This window comes from Branchiostoma floridae, chromosome 8 (assembly GCF_000003815.2).
Source record: "Branchiostoma floridae strain S238N-H82 chromosome 8, Bfl_VNyyK, whole genome shotgun sequence".
NCBI lineage: Eukaryota > Metazoa > Chordata > Leptocardii > Amphioxiformes > Branchiostomatidae > Branchiostoma > Branchiostoma floridae.
In genome coordinates this window covers 24502106-24519444 of record NC_049986.1, presented here as the reverse complement: position 1 = coordinate 24519444, position 17339 = coordinate 24502106, and the positions used below count along the sequence as shown (strand labels likewise).

General features: G+C 43.8%; 1 protein-coding gene across 1 annotated transcript in view; it reads left to right on the top strand.

Annotated features, from left to right (window-relative positions):
- LOC118421719 (syntaxin-binding protein 1-like) overlaps positions 1–16317 on the top strand; it is a gene marked incomplete in the record, with an annotated part of 32625 nt that extends 16308 nt beyond the window's left edge. The window contains 12 exon segments of the mRNA XM_035829212.1: positions 394–524; positions 2132–2245; positions 2684–2810; positions 3763–3843; positions 4765–4903; positions 5803–5912; positions 7209–7244; positions 9697–9768; positions 10885–10983; positions 11382–11473; positions 13262–13416; positions 15004–16317. Of these exon segments, the coding sequence (XP_035685105.1) occupies positions 394–524; positions 2132–2245; positions 2684–2810; positions 3763–3843; positions 4765–4903; positions 5803–5912; positions 7209–7244; positions 9697–9768; positions 10885–10983; positions 11382–11473; positions 13262–13416; positions 15004–15107 (1260 nt within the window).
- Positions 16318–17339: the final 1022 nt, after the last annotated feature.

The following is a 17339-nucleotide window of genomic DNA, read 5'->3' as shown; positions in this document are numbered from 1 at the left end:
TAAGTTCTCTCAATAACCTGAAACTCTATGTAGAAGTAAGAATAGGATTCACAACTTTGTGAATGTTAATAAGTGCACTTAACTGTACAAAGTCAAACAAAAAAAATGTACCAATTCTTCCTCCTTGTATAACTGAAGATAGCAAAAGAAAGATCTTCAGTCTATATTGTTTTACTACTATAGCAAACACTACTGTAGGGACCAGAGATAGCTACATATGATACAGTATTTGATAGCAACAGTCTGCTATTTAGTGCACTGTGTTTCCAGAAGTCTCTGTCCATACTGCTGAAGCCGCACACTTTAATGTTCTTGATAAAGACAAACAAAAACATATATCCATGTCGCCATGGCATTTTTTTAAAACACCACCACCTGTTATTTTTCCCCCAGGGGCCGGAGAAGGCTCGCTCCCAGTTGCTGATCCTGGACCGCGGATTTGACCCCGTCTCACCCCTCCTGCACGAGCTGACCTACCAGGCCATGTGCTACGACCTGGTCCCCATCGACAATGATGTTTACAGGTAATAATAGCTGTAGTACCTGTCTCACCTGCTAGGTGGGGCTGTAGTACCTGTCTCACCTGCTAGGTGGGGTTACTGTGTGGTAGGTGGGGAGGGGGGCAGCTGACCTACCAGGCCATGTGCTACGACCTGGTCCCCATCGACAATGATGTTTACAGGTAACTGTAGTACCAGTCTCACCTGCTAGGTGGGGTTGTAGTACCAGTCTCACCTGCTAGGTGGGGTTACTGTGTGGTAGGTGGGGAGGGGGCAGCTGACCTCCAGGCCATGTGCTACGACCTGGTCCCCATCGACAATGATGTTTACAGGTAACTGTAGTACCATGACAAGAAACAGTCATGCATTCAAATACCAGAGTTACCAACCTAGGATTGATGTGTTCAAAAATTCGTACTTTCCCAGAACTATCGTAGAGTGGAATTTGTTATCACCAAGTACAGTAGGGGCATCTTCTCTGGGTAGTTTTAAGGAACACTTGCAGATAGATGTGCAAAAGGTAGGTGTAATGAGTCGTTCGGTGTAATATAACCAGCTGCTGCCGCGCCGCGTGCCTGCGAAGCTGGTGTGTTACGCCGAACGGCGGTTATACCGGCTATATAGATACAGATACAGATACAGATACAGTCTCACCTGCTAGGTGGGGTTGTAGTACCAGTCTTACCTGCTAGGTGGGGTTACTGTGTGGTAGGTGGCAGCTGACCTACCAGGCCATGTGCTAAGACCTGGTCCCCATCGACAATGATGTTTACAGGTAACTGTAGTACCAGTCTCACCTGCTAGGTGGGGTTACTGTGTGGTAAGGTGGGAGGGGGGCAGCTGACCTACCAGGCCATGTGCTACGACCTGGTCCCCATCGACAATGATGTTTACAGGTAACTTAAGTACCAGTCTCACCTGCTAGGTGGGGTTGTAGTACCAATCTCACCTGCTAGGTGGGGTTGTAGTACCAGTCTTACCTACTAGGTGGGGTTACTGTGTGGTAGGTAGCAGCTGACCTACCAGGCCATGTGCTACGACCTGGTCCCCATCGACAATGATGTTTACAGGTAACTGTAGTACCTGTCTCACCTGCTAGGTGGGGTTGTAGTACCTGTCTCACCTGCTAGGTGGGGTTACTGTGTGGTAGGGGGCAGCTGACCTACCAGGCCATGTGCTACGACCTGGTCCCCATCGACGATGATGTTTACAGGTAACTGTAGTACCTGTCTCACCTGCTAGGTGGGGTTACTGTGTGGTCATGTGCTACGACCTGCTGCAGATTGAGAACGAAGTCTACAGGTAACTGTAGTACCTCTCTCACCTGCTAGGTGGGGTTACTGTGTGGTAGGTGGGGAGGGGGGCAGCTGACCTACCAGGCCATGTGCTACGACCTGGTCCCGATCGACAATGATGTTTACAGGTAACTGTAGTACCAGTCTCAGCTGCTAAGTGGGGTTACTGTGTGGTCATGTCCTACCTGCTGCAGATCGAGACCAACGTCTACGGGTAATCTGCAGTACCAATCTCACCTTCTAGGTGGGGTTGCTGCATGGCCAGGATGAGAATGATGGTTGAGAAGGATGCATTACTGATCGATTGTTGATAGATTACTACTTGTTCCCGCACAGATTTGAGGCAAAGGGTGGTCCCCAGGGTGAGATGGTGGAGAAGGACGCCCTCCTGGATGAAAACGATGACCTTTGGGTCGAGTTCCGCCATCAGCACATCGCTGTCGTGTCCTCGTACGTACCTCTTACTTGTTTGTTTGTTTGTTTGTTTATTCCTGTGTTTCTTTACTGAGTGTCTAACTCAGGACCAATCCGCCACTTTGAGGGAAGCTTGGAAGGATACAAACACTTGTATTGGGGAAATTTGGCATGTACAGATAAAATTTTCAGAACTCATCTGGCTGCCGTTATCTGTGCCCTGTTGTTTGGTTTTTTGTTTCCATTCATACTGTGCTAGGAATCAAAAACAGAAGCATGTATTCAATGCAGATGATCTGCCCTTTAGGTTTGAAGTAACCATACAGTTAATAAGGTGGAACTTTTTGTAGAAAACGGAGTGGCAAAAACCTTCACCTGAATCTGCAGTTTACCTGTGTCTCCAAGTCGTAAATGTCTTGTACAACATTTTGTAAGTTTTGTAAGATTTTTCTTGTTAATCCTGTTTTTTTCCAGACAAGTGACAAAGAAGCTGAAGGACTTTGCTCTGGAGAAGCGCGTGAAGGGTGGAGATAAGACCACCATGAAAGACCTGTCCCAGATGCTGAAGCGCATGCCACAGTACCAGAAGGAACTCAGAAATGTACGTGTGTGTGTGTGTGTTTGTGTGTGTGTATGTGTTTGTGTGTGTGTGTTTGTGTGTGTGTGTGTGTGTGTCCCAGATTCTGAAGCGCATGCCACAGTACCAGAAGGAACTCAGAAATGTAACATCTGTACTCCAATATAATTCCCTAGTTAACAGATTTGAAATAATGCTGCCAATATAATGGAAAAAAGAGTTGAGAGTAAAGTCTGTACTTGTCCAAAAACTTACCAGTTAAATCGGTGGCCTTATCCATATTTGCAAGGACTCTCATTTAATTGAAGGTTTTAGATTTTCAAGCTGCAAAAGTAAAACTGCTGCAAAATTTCAGAATCTGCAGTCCTACTTTTCTAGATACATTTACATGTATGTTTGTTAACATGTTTTCGCACACGTTTTTGTGCTATAATGAAAATTTTAAAGTAGACTACATGTGCTGCATTCCTTAGGAGAATGGTCATGTATAGGGCTGGGTATCGGTACAGTGTACCGGTACAAAACCGGTTTTTCTTATTGGACCGGTCCAGAAAAACCGGACCTGAAAAAATTAGGTGGACCGGATGTTGGACCGATTAGAAAATTAACAGATTATTTTATCAGGCATTCACACGTTTTGACGCTTGCAGGTGGAAGAAAATCAGAAGAGTGAAGTAGAGTAGAGTTTTACAGTCAATCGTACAGGTGCAGTTAGCGTTGTAGGATTTTAAAACGTCAGTGTAAGTCTAATACTCCACCAAACAGATTTCTTTGTAGTGAAATGGACCATTGGTATGAGTCATACTGCATCAGGTCCAGGTCCAGACCTGGACCTGATCCTTTGGACCTGAACCGGACCTGGACCTGAATTTTCTGTACCGGTACCCAGCCCTAGTCATGTAGATAAGAGAAGAATTTGTAAATGTTCTTGGAGGACACGGATCTTGAAGACGTTTCTGTTTACCTCCTTCTGCAGTACTCCCTGCACCTGGCCCTGGCAGAGGACTGCATGAAGAGTTACTCTGGCAACGTGGAGAAGCTTTGCAGGGTGGAACAGGTGAGATGCATTACTGGCCTCATCTGCCAGGGGGCACTTCTGAGTGGTCATTTTTCCTGTGGGATCTCATGTTCTGTGATCTGTGTTCGTGATCTCTCCGCCTACAGTCTACCTGTTGGGCTGCGATCTGTGATCTTTGTGTTCCATGCTCATGTTTTCTTAATTTTTGTAGTATTCCAGGTTTTGTCTGTTTGATAAAGCCTTTTTTGTCTGTGATCTATGTTTGTGATCTGACATGCGATCTATCTGTAGTTATGATTATTTTTTGTTTATTTGAACCTTTATCTATTTGTGATCTGCCTGCATGATCTCATGTCTTGTTTGTTTGTTAGAGCCTTTATTTGTTTGTGATCTGACCTGTGCTCTGCCTGTACATGTAGGACCTGGCCATGGGTACGGATGCTGAGGGAGAAGATCAATGTGTGTGTGATCTGTGATCTGTGACTGTGACCTATGATCTGTGTCTGTGATCTGTGTTTGTGATCTGACCTGTGCTGTAACTGTACATGTAGGACCTGGCCATGGGTACGGATGCTGAGGGAGAGAAGATCAATGTGTGTGTGATCTGTGACTGTGATCTGTAACTGTGATCTGTAACTGTGATCTGTAACTATGATCTGTAACTGTGATCTGTAACTGTGATCTGACCTGTGACCTGCCTGTAGGACCTGGCGATGGGCACGGATGCTGAGGGAGGGAAGATCCGTGTGTGTGAACTGTGATCTGTGACTGTGATCTGTAATTTGTAACTGTGATCTGATCTGTACGTGTAGGACCTGGTGATGGGCACGGATGCTGAGGGAGAGATCAGTGTGTATGATCTGTAACTATGATCTGTAACTGTGATCTGTAACTATGATCTGTAACTGTGATCTGTAACTGTGATCTGTGTTTGTAATCTAACCCTTTATCTGCCTGTAGGACCTGGCGATGGGCACGGATGCAGAGGGAGAGAAGATCCGTGACCACATGCGGAACATCGTCCCCATCCTGCTGGACCAGAACATCTCCACTTACGACAAGATCCGAGTCATCCTCCTCTACATCATCGGCAAAAATGGTACCTATCAATAACCTATCAATAATCAATAACCTTCCTCCTCTACATCATCGGCAAAAATGGTACACAAAACTATGTACTTATCTATCAATAATCAATAACCATCCTCCTCTACATCATCGGCAAAAATGGTACACAAAACTCTGTACTTATCTATCAATTATCAATAACCATCCTCCTCTACATCATCGGCAAAAATGGTACGTACCGATCAATAACCTATCAATAATCAATAATCTCCCTCCTCTACATCATCGGCAAAAATGGTACCCACTTAATCAGTAAACATTACCCTGGTCTTGAAGTTTATAGCAAACACTTTTACAAGCTCAGTATGTTTCTATATAAAATGTGACCTTTCACATATGCCCCCTGCTGGTATCTCTGATCCAGCATGTTTTTTGTGACCTTTATGACCTGTGACCTCATTGTGACCTTTTGAGTGACCTATAACCTTTGTTAGGTATCTCAGAGGTCAACTACAACAAGCTGATCCAGCATGTTTCCTTTGGTGCCTGTGACCTATATAACCTTTCATATAAGACTGACCTGTGACATATTAATGACCTCTACCCCCTGCAGGTATTTCTTCGGTGAACTTCAACAAGCTGATCCGGCATGTTTCATGTGACCTATATAACCTTTGCTGTAACCTGTGACCTGTGAACTATGGCCCCTGTAGCTATCACCTCAGAGAACTTCAACAAGCTGATCTATTTAACTTTTTGCTGTGACCAATCCTTGATATAACCTTTGCTGTGACCTGTGACATATGACCTCTGCCCCCTGCAGGTATCTCAGAGGAGAACTTCAACAAGCTGATCTGTCATGTTTCCTGTGACCAATCCTTGATATAACCTTTGCTGTGACCTGTGACATATGACCTCTGCCCCCTGCAGGTATTTCAGAGGAGAACTTCAACAAGCTGATCCAGCATGCCCAGATCCCCGAGGAGGAAAAGCACATCATCATCAACATGCAGTATATGGGCCTGTCTATTCTGCAGGATGTAAGTTGTAAACAACACAACAAGCAAACAAACAAACAAGTAATATGGAATAACAGTTCGAATTCACACTGGCTCTTAATATTCATCAGAAGTGTCATATATGATAGGAACACAGTGATGATAGGATGTCTTTGTCAATATGAATTCTTGTCAATTCAAGTCACATACAGCCATCAAAAATCCACTGGCATCAAGTAACCCTGGTAATCCTTTTATTTTCCCATTAAAAAACCACTTCAGATGCATGTAACTGGACCATTATCTTCCCACATTTACCCATGAAAATTTGCACAGTACAGTAGGATATTTTACACTTTTCCTTGCCCCGTGCAATCTGGCCTATGGAGTAGTCTAACCCTGGCAAATGGCCCATTACACCAAGCATACACATGGCAAGTGTTAAAGAACCCGCCACACGTGCGATGGTGCGGTGTGAGTGGTTCAAAACCTACAGTACCTTGGCCGCAATTGGGGCAATTACTGTCGTATTGAGGTCACCTGAGTGGCGCCAAATGGCAGCTCGCTCCAGACCCTTGCTATTTAGCCCCGCCTATTGTAAGCTCCTCGCAATTCAGCCCCTGGCTGTAAAGATTGAGTAGTCGGCCCACCCTATAACAAAAAGAAAAGTGCATGTATAGGCTCACGTCACTGCTATCTACTGCATGGATGTACATATGATATGTGTATGCCCTGTGTCACTGCAACGTGTACGGTTGCTAGCAGTCTACGCATGCATATGGTTGTTACCGTGGTTACAGCATTGCCATGGTAACCGTAGAACGTTCGTCTCTCCCTCGTGGTGTTCTGTTCTTATGAATGTGTATCTCTCCTGCATGTGCATGTACTACTCACTACACTGCGCTGTTTTCCTGTCCCGAGTTTGTCACATTTTGCTGTAACGAAAAGTCACGACTCACAATGCTAAGATCCACCACTAGCATGTTTAGTCTGGTTGCCATGGAAACAAGACAGTTTGCCTGGTTCTCACTTAGTCTTAGTTTCACAAAAACACACATTCTCAGGCTCCAGCTGTAGAATTTGGTAAAAATCTGATAGAAAAGGAAAAAAGTTTGTAATTATAGGAAGTCATGTTTTGATGTATTCAGTTCCATTTTTTTGTTTTCTTTTCCTTGCATTTTGTGAGTTTAGAAAGTTATGCAAATAAGGTCTTTGAGTGGCAATTATCAGTTTATGGATAATATGTAGTAGAGACTAGATTTATTTTTACCTCAAGTTTAATGGCTACACCTGTCTTAGTTCTGTTCCGTTTATTTTTGTTTTTATTTTTGTGAGCAGTTCACGTCCTTCATGAACAAGGGTTTGCTGGGGAAGGTACGTCAGCTGGAGAGGATGGGTTCTCCTCAACTCTGGGGGAAACAAACATACAAATTTTTTTTACTCCCTTTTAATGCCCTAGTTGCAGTGGGTAGACTCTACCAGGCTTCGTGGTTCGGTGGTCTAATTGTAGAAATTGGACAAATAGAATCTATAGTACGATAGGGGAGTTAGCCGGCCAGAAGAGTACGTTTTCTCACCACGAAGACTGTGCGGGGTCGCTTATGTTCTTTGATTGAAGTCCACTAATCGCTATCTAATAGGTGCGAAGTGGTTTATCGCTTTCCGACTCGCCCGTGACGGGTCTTGACTGCAGCTGCCAGGACTTCTCACGGGGGCCAGCAAAACATTTTGTTTTCAAGCCATCCCGTCCTGCATCAAACGTCTGTTATCATCATAAGCCCTCGGGTCGGCCATTGCATCCCAAAATGAGTCCTTTTTGCCTCCAAACTTCTGCCACATTCAACAGAGAAAAAATGCGATCTCTTTTCGCGACCGATTGCTGCAGATTGACCGCACAGGAATTTACCCATAGCGTAAACTGTTATCATGTTACATTTCATCGCAAAATTAACCTACCTCTAGCCTACATTGTTTCAAAAGCATTTATATTTTAGCAAAAAACGCTGTCCAAAACATCATTTTTGCCACGTTATGTTGTCGATCCCAGTTTGACCTTGTCCCAAACCGAGCTGTTTCCCACTGGGCGCTGGCCGATTTATGACTTAAATTATCTCCAGCACTGAGCTACTTCCTTTGTACAAATAACGGGGGGATTAATTTTATGTCGTTTGTTCCTAGCGACCCCGCACAGGCTTCATGGTGAGGATACTGATTCTACCGATCCACGGAGCCTGGTAGAGGCTAGCAGTGGGTTGTTATCCACTGTGTCTACGGCACTATATTGGAAGGCGGAGCCAAATGGTGCCATCTCTTTGTGCATAAAATTTTGGTTCTCTTCAATGATCTTAAATGACATGATGTAAAAAGTTTTCAACAAGCTACCAGAGTTGAGTCCTGTTTCCCAGAGTAAGGAGAAACCCAGTTTGCTGTGGGTTGCTGTGCTCAGTACTAACTGTGCCTTACAGTTGTAATGAATAGGGGGTGGGGGCAAACCACTGGGAGAAACCCACACTGAGCCCCACACTTAGACCCACCTGAAGTCCCCATACTGGGGAGGGACCCACGTTTCCATGTATTCCTGTGGTAATACCCATACTAGTGCAAACTCACCAGTCCACTCCACAGTGGCAGAAACCCAGGTTTGCTATGTTCTGTACTATAACCCACAATGGAGATAAACCCATTGTTCTATACTAAGACCCAGGTTTAAGTTGTGTTCTGTACTATAACCCACAGTGGAAATGAACCCTAAGGTTTGCTGTGTTCTATACTAAGACCCAGGTTTGCTGTGTTCTGTACTATAACCCACAGTGGAGAGAAACCCTGAGGTTTGTTGTGTTCTGTACTAAGACCCAGACTTGCTTTGTTCTATACTACATTAAATTGTATAACCCTCAGTGGAGATAAACCCTAAGGCTTACTGTTCTTTACTAAGACTCACAGTGGAGATAAACCCTAAAGTTTGCTGCGTTCTGTACTAAGACCCAGGTTTGCTGTGTTCTGTACTAAGACTCACAGTGGTGAGAAACCCCAAGTTTTGCTGTGTTCTGTACTATAACCCACAGTGGAGATAAACCCTAAAGTTTGCTGCGTTCTGTACTAAGACCTAGGTTTGCTGTGTTCTGTACTAAGACCCAGGTTTGCTGTGTTCTGTACTAAGACTCACAGTGGAGATAAACCCTAAAGTTTGCTGTGTTCTGTACTAAGACCCAGGTTTGCTGTGTTCTTTACTAAGACCCAGGTTTGCTATGTTCTATACTAAAACCCACAGTGGAGATAAACCCTGAGGTTTTCTGTGTTCTATACTAAGACCCAGACTTGCTTTGTTCTATACTACATTTTGTATAACCCACAGTGGAGATAAACCCTAAAGTTTGCTGTGTTCTGTACTAAGACCCAGGTTTGCTGTGTTCTTTACTAAGACTCAGGTTTGCTGTGGTCTGTACTAAAACCCACAGTGGAGATAAACCCTAAGGTTTACTGTGTTCTGTACTAAGACCCAGACTTGCTTTGTTCTATACTACATTTTGTATAACCCACAGTGGAGATAAACCCTAAAGTTTGCTGTGTTCTGTACTAAGACCCAGGTTTGCTGTGTTCTGTACTAAGACCCAGGTTTGCCGTGTTCTGTACTAAGACTCACAGTGGAGATAAACCCTAAAGTTTGCTGTGTTCTGTACTAAGACCCAGGTTTGCTGTGTTCTGTACTAAGACCCAGGTTTGCTGAGTGTGTTCTGTACTAAGACCCAGGTTTGCTGAGTGTGTTCTGTACTAACCTCTGCTGTCTTCTGTCCTGCTCCTTGCTGCTGGGTGGGCTGGGTTCTAGGCTAAGTTCGCGGGCGGTCCCGAGGGGTGGAACCCCATAACACCCTACATTCTACCCGGACTGCGCATGATGGTAAGCTCTCTGTCCCTCACACACCTAACGTAACACCCCTCTCACTGGAGTGATACGGTCTGACACCAAGCAGCACCGATAGGAGAGGTTGGACACAACCACCTACTTCTGGGGGTGTCAGTTTTCAAATCAATCAAGGGTAGAAAATTGGGCCATATGTTCCCACACCATTTGATTTTTGGATCACCATTTCAAGACCCGTATACTTCGGTCCACCCCTTCTATTGTAATGGGTAAGCCCACAGGACATTGCCAAAAGGGTTGCTTGAGACTGAACCACTCTGACATAGTGGTGTGCAGCATGCAGTTTGAATCCTGTCCCGACCTTTCCCGATAGCTCTAACCTCACATTGCCGTGCTGTGTCGTGCTGTGTCGTGCTGTCTAGTTGTGCTGTGCATTCTTGTGCTGTGCTGTTTTGTGCTGTGTTCTGTATGATAGTACCAGCAGTGCATTGTACATGTACACGAATACCAGATGTACTGAGCTTTCTACTACCCTAGTGTAGCCATGGGCCAATAAGACTGGAGAACTCTGGGTAGAGTAGAGGGAAGCAATATGTTGCCATGACGACTCATCACCATGACGATGCATGCATACTGTGTCCATCTCTGTATTGTCATGGCCTTGCATTAATCAGAGTTCTCCACATATCCCAGCATGCAAAGGGAGCTGTATTGATACATACTCTGCCGCTGAGGTCTTCAGATTTTGATTTTTTTTAAATGATCTGTAATTTGCAATCTTTGATGTCATGAAGTCTTTGAAAATGCTTTACAAAATTCTGCATTTTTAGTCATCAGGCAACAAAACAGGCATCACTATTCAATCAGGCTTTTGGGGCGAATACAAAAAATAATTGTGCTTGGCAACAGCGATATAAAGTGATGAGAGCGCAGGAATTTTCACAGTCAATGTTGTTATGTCTGTTCACACTAGAAAGGGTCTTTGCAAGTTAGGCCCTTTAGCCGTACTGCCCCTTGTTTTAGTTTGAGCGCTCCTTGTACGGCTCCCCAACCCTGCTGTAACATTGCACAGTTGGACAGAAAGAGCAGTAGACGATGTGGCATGTTTGTTGTTGTGTTGTTGTTTATTTTGTGTTTGTTTACTCCCGGCAGACTGGCCGACGTAAGGGCAAGGTTGAGCGTAAGGACCGCATCACGCAGCAGACGTACCAGCTCTCACGCTGGACACCTGTCATCAAGGATATCATGGAGGTGGGCACTGTTACCATGGTTACTGTTGCTAGACTACTGTTACTATGGTTACTGTTGCCATGGTTTCTGTTGCTAGGTTACTGTTGCCAGATTATGAATGTTCAGACGTACCAGCTCTTAGGCTGGACACCTGTCATCAAGGACATCATGGGTCCTGTTGCCATGATTACTGTTGCTATGGTTACTGTTGTTAGGTTACTGTTGTTAGGTTACTGTTGTTAGGTTACTGTTGCTGTGGTTACTGTTGCTATGGGTACTATTGCCATGGTTACTGTTGCTAGGTTACTGTGCCAGGTTATAAATGTTCAGACATACCAGCTCTCAAGCTGTCAGACATCTTCCTCAGAGCTAACTGGAGTTCTACCTGAAAGCCACCATATTGTTTTCCCTTTTCCCAGGATGCAATTGATGATAAGCTGGACCAGAAGTACTTCCCCTTCCTGACTGGCAGGTCCACCACAGCCGGCTTCGCTTCCTCCGGCGCCAGAAGGTAACCTTTGTAGTTCTGACCCCTGACTTCTAACCCCTGACCCTTAACCCCTAACCCTGACTGGCAGGTCCACCACAGCCGGCTTCGCTTCCTCCGGCGCCAGAAGGTAACCTTTGTAGTTCTGACCCCTGACTTCTAACCCCTGACCCTTAACCCCTAACCCTGACTGGCAGGTCCACCACAGCCGGCTTCGCTTCCTCCGGCGCCAGAAGGTAACCTTTGTAGTTCTGACCCCTGACTTCTAACCCCTGACCCTTAACCCCTAACCCTGACTGGCAGGTCCACCACAGCCGGCTTCGCTTCCTCCGGCGCCAGAAGGTAACCTTTGTAGTTCTGACCCCTGACTTCTAACCCCTGACCCTATAACCCCTAAACCTGACTGGCAGGTCCACCACAGCCGGCTTCGCTTCCTCCGGCGCCAGAAGGTAACCTTTGTAGTTCTGACCCCTGACTTCTAACCCCTGACCCTATAACCCCTAAACCTGACTGGCAGGTCCACCACAGCCGGCTTCGCTTCCTCCGGGGCCAGAAGGTAACCTTTGTAGTTCTGACCCCTGACTTCTAACCCCTGACCCTTAACCACTGAACTTGTAGCCTTTAGCTGACTGGTAAGTGGTGAAAGGTGTCGGCCCCATCACATGCCACGTCCATACGTCTAGCGCTGTGGACAAGGGTTCCACTGGCTAACAGCTGGGCCAGTGGTGGTGTTGTCAACAGAGTCAGGTGCAATGTTTGTGTTACAAGCACTGGCAATGGTTGTGCAGACCAGTGGCTAGGCTATAAGTACTGTTTTACGTCATACCTGTGACGCGAAAAACGTTCGATATGGGTGTTCCGGACCGGATCATAACTTCCGTATCAGACCGGTTCGAAAGGCGTATCACACAGGCTCCATTCGAATAAATCAAACTGTTTCGAGCAGGCCGAGTGCGGCGCCATCGAATGTTCGAATACCTGATTCAGACGTTGGAACATTACTGTTGCAACACTTTTTGTTCGAGGGCACCAAATTTGTTCAACTTCTGGCGCATTTCGCATCAAAACGGGTTTTCTTAGGTGGGTATGACATAAATAAAATACAACACGGTGTATTCCGCATCACCCTCGGTCTCAGCCCTCCCGCGGGTCGGATCGCCCAAAGGCCTTCGGGCGTCGGGCGATCCGACCCGCGGTCGGGCTGATACCTCGGATGATACGGAATACACTTTTATATTCTATAATGTACCATGTACCTTTTAATGTGCATTTTTGTACTATGTATAACCTGAAAAATAAGCTGATATTTTCCTGCCTTTAGCGCACGTTACGGGCACTGGCACAAGGACAAGGGTCCTAGAGACCAGTGACATCTCAGGTTATATACAATATGTGGCACAGTTCTACCATACATTTGTATATCTTATATAACCTGAGCTGTTTTCCTGTCTTCAGCGCACGTTACGGGCACTGGCACAGGGACAAGGGACCCGTGGACCAGTGTGTATGCTTTAAGTACTGTTATAGCATACATTATAACCTCAGAAACTTGATATTTTTCTCTTTAGCGCACGTTATGGGCACTGGTACAAGGACAAGGGACCTGTGGACCAGTGTATATGCTTTAAGTACTGTTATAGCATACGTTATAACCTGTGAAACTTGTTAACAATATTTTTCTGTCATTAGCGCACGTTACGGCACTGGCACAAGGACAAGGGCCCCGCGGACCAATGCCTGACTAACACTTTAAGTACTGTTGTACCATATACTATGTCTAACCTGTGAAACATGATCTCTTTCTGCCTTTAGCGCACGTTACGGGCACTGGCACAAGGACAAGGGCCCCGCGGACCGCTCCGTCCCGCGCCTCATCATCTTCATCATGGGCGGGGTCACGTACTCCGAGATGCGCTGTGCGTACGAGGTTACCAAGGAAACCGGACAGAAGTGGGACGTCATCATTGGTCAGTACAGCACTATCCCAGCATCCTCTGCTGCAAAGATGATTTTCCCTGTAGTTTTGCTGAAAGACATTTTGCTAACCTTAAAAGTTTATTGTTCTAAGAAATTAAGATAGCAGATTTTCTAACTTCAAACAGTTCTCACTACAAAAAATGATGCCAAAAAAATTAGCTACAAAATTTACTAACTATCTTTACTAAAATTAGCTAAAAAATTTACTAACTTATTACTAAAAAAGATGAAGCTCAACACAGATATAACATGCTTAATTTTTTATTTACTTATGTTTTATTTGCTGCCATAACTTCTCCACTTATTTTGTTGATTGCTTTACTGGTTTGTTGCGCAGGAGGCACTCACCTACTCACACCCTCCGGATTCCTGAGGGATCTTGCAGAGCTCGAGAAAACCTCCTGATTTCTCAGCACTTTCTTCCGTTTGGTTTTCCTTTGTCTTGTAAGTCGCATGGTTTTTACGTTATCTGGTGAACTTGGTTTAAAATGCATGCCTTAGATTTTCACTAATTGTTTCTTTGTTTCGAAATTTTTATGTTTTTATAACAGTTTTGATTTTGCTGTAACAGGTTTTTTTAAAATGCTAAAAGTTAGCTAAAAAGGGCTGTTCCACTGGTTTGGAGGGGGCAGGTAAGGAGTAAATGTTGCCACAACAGTGAGCTGACCCCTCCACTTCAAAGATTTGGAACAGTCTCCTTTTTAAAGAATATTGTATGCACATGCTTGTGTCTGTATATGTGTGTGTGTGTGTTTGTGTCTGTATGTGTGTTTGTGTCTGTATGTCTGTATGTGTGTTTGTGTCTGTATGTGTGTATGTTTGTGTCTGTATGTGTGTATGTGTGTTTGTGTCTGTATGTGTGTGTGTGTTTGTATGTGTGTATGTGTGTTTGTGTCTGTATGTGTGTGTATTTCTGTGCCTGTGTGTGTGTGTGTGTGTGTGTGTGTGTGTTTGTGAGTGAATACCACTACTTGGTATACTTGTAGAAAAAAGTTTGAATGTTATCGAGTGGCCATAACAGTCTCCAGAGTTGAGCCCAATTGATAATTTCTGGTGGGATCTGAAGAACACTGTTCTGGCACATAGGCCTCAGAACATTGCTGATTAGGAGACCATTGCCCAAGAGGAATGAACCAAAAGTCTCAAAGAGTGCTGCCAGAAGCTTGTGACAGGCTATCATCCTGCCTGCAGTAGGTAGTTGCAGCTAAGAGGTGCTACACAAAGACCTAAAGACACATCCTTGCAGGGGGTTGAATAATTTTGCAACCTGCTTTTTCTAGAAAATTTGCATATTTGGATGAAGTATGCGATAAAATCTTGACTTTTGCTCTTGTATTGAATTGTTATAACCTAGCTATTCACCAGTCATATGATTTGGTACTGGTCTGCAGTTGTAATGTTTCTTATTTTGTCAAAATAGGAAACATGTGAAGGGGGTTGAATAATTTTGCATGCAACTGTATGTGGTGGCAAAATTTGGACACTTTTGGATTTTGGGTGTCTTAGCGACATTCCATGGTACTGCAGCAGGAGTTCATGGAGTCCAGTTGATGTCTCATTTTGCCCCACAATTCCAGGTTCCACCCACCTCCTGACCCCGGAAGGCTTCCTGAACGACCTTGCTGACCTTGTCCCCCAAGATGGCCCCGAAGATGGAAAAAATTCATTCAGAATGGACTAGCCAATCACCGACGAGAATTGACTAACCAATCAGAGCTCAGCTTGTATCCACTAACATGGGGTGGCCAATCAAACGCTTGCTTGCATATGCTGATAACCAATCAATAGTACCGACTGTCTGAATGACAACCAATCAGAGGGAAGGTGATATGTTCGTCTGGTTTAGGGTCACAGTTGATGGACAGTTTAGACGGCTTTGACTTGAATTATCCAAGATGAAAATAATTATAATCGCAGCAGAAAACAGTAGAAAGTAGGAAGAAAAACTGAAAAAAGAAAACCAATTAATACACAGTTGCTATGTTCTATGCATGCTTATATGTGATCTAACTTAGACATATTAGTACAAGTTACAATAGAGCACATTTGTGGAGTACTAAAAAGTATATACTGAATAGAATAGCTATACTCATTGATTTGAACTGATTTCAATTGATCATATTGTATTTATTTATTTGTACAGTTGTGATCGTGATCATTAATGATAACATGACGTATAAAACAGAGATGAAAAAAGCTAACTTTAACCAATCGATGTAGCAGAAGTGAAGACAATGTTGATAATAACTAGACAGTAAGAATATAAATAGACTTGAAATGTTAGTCTCTTGGGCAGCACCAGATAGTTTCCTTGGTTCCCAGGTGTTAGTTAAAAGGACTGTAGAAGAGAGAATGAGCTTTTTGTCCTCTCCGTTGTTTAAGAGAAGACTCCTTCATACCCTGGGAACCAAGGACCTATCCCATATATTGTGAAGTTGTTCAGTTTGTGTTGAAGTGTGTGTTAAAGTGTTGTGAGGGTGTTAACATATCATGATAACGGATGGGTGCTGCAAGAGTCTGTCTAGCCCCCCTCCCCCCTCATTTTTACCTTGGAGAGCTCAGATAAGGCAAAATTAAGGAAACTTCATCATACCCATATATAGTATGTCATGTCCATGTATGGTTATAATGACCATATATGGCACCACATCGATTTATGGTCTTGTCCATATATGGTCATGATGCCCATTTGTGGTACTGGGCATCCATATATGGTACCACATGACCATATATGGTACCACATGTCCATATTTGGTAAAACAGATCTTTTTTTTTTCTTGAATTGTAGCTGAAGCTGTACATTCCAGATTTCTGATTTTTTTCTCCCTGTCCTTCAATTTATGACAAAATCTGAATAAAAAATGTCATCATCTAAATACTGCAAACTGAAATGAAGTGAAGCTACTGATACATGAGTTGGTGCATTGAGAACTGTTGTAGTTAGCTGTGAGTGGGAGAGACTTTATAAGTGGGAATTCGTATTCCCTTCAATAGCAATACAGAGTATATATAATGTAAGCTGTTACGTGTTGTATATTAGATACTCTACTAGCCAAGATATATGTCAGTCTTTTCTCATTTATGCTGTGTACTTGGGCCTCGACAATTCTATTGCCTGGTTCTGGACTTTTTCACTGATGTAAACCTCTGAACTTTCTTATGTGAGATATTTGTACATTTTGGTACATGTAAAATAACACCCTTATATTAGTTAAACAGAAGTTTAGCCAGAAAAGAATGTTTTATTTCATAGTGTACCAAACATTTATGGCGTCACTTTGTAAATCTTTATGTTAGAATTTGCCAGAACCTAGGCATTGTCTTGATGTGGCCCTTTCATTGTCTGTATGTTTTGATTGCCACCGAGCAAAAAATATGAACTGAAGGTAGATGTAAGAGTTGTTGTGTTTATGTGTAGTTGATACGTCCAACTTAATACAAGCTGCAACCTGTTGTATATTACATTCTTTGAATATAAGATCATTTCATTGTATTAAGATTTGAATTCTTTTCTTTGTAATGTATAAAAGTTGATTTAAGAAGTCAGGATTGTCTAGACATGTGTAGGTGAGATGTGCTGATATGTAAGAAAGCTCAGAGTGTACAATAATCCACTGAGTTGTGAAACATGCAAATGATGCATGAAGTACAGAGAGGCACTGGACTGTGAGATGGTGTAATATTTGCTGGATTTTCATTTCTTCTCTTGATTTTGTAACTTCTAGTTTTAGTTAGAGTTCCAATCAGATTACTTCCATGTATATATATCCAGCCCTCGGGTTGTGTGTGTCGTTAGTCGTGTGTTGTTCCGAGTAGAAATCGCTTGTGTCAAACTGTGTCGCTCTTTTGTGGTTGTGTGCAGATGTGAGGAGGGTTAACATGCGGCTGTACTTCAATGTTTGACACCAGGCAG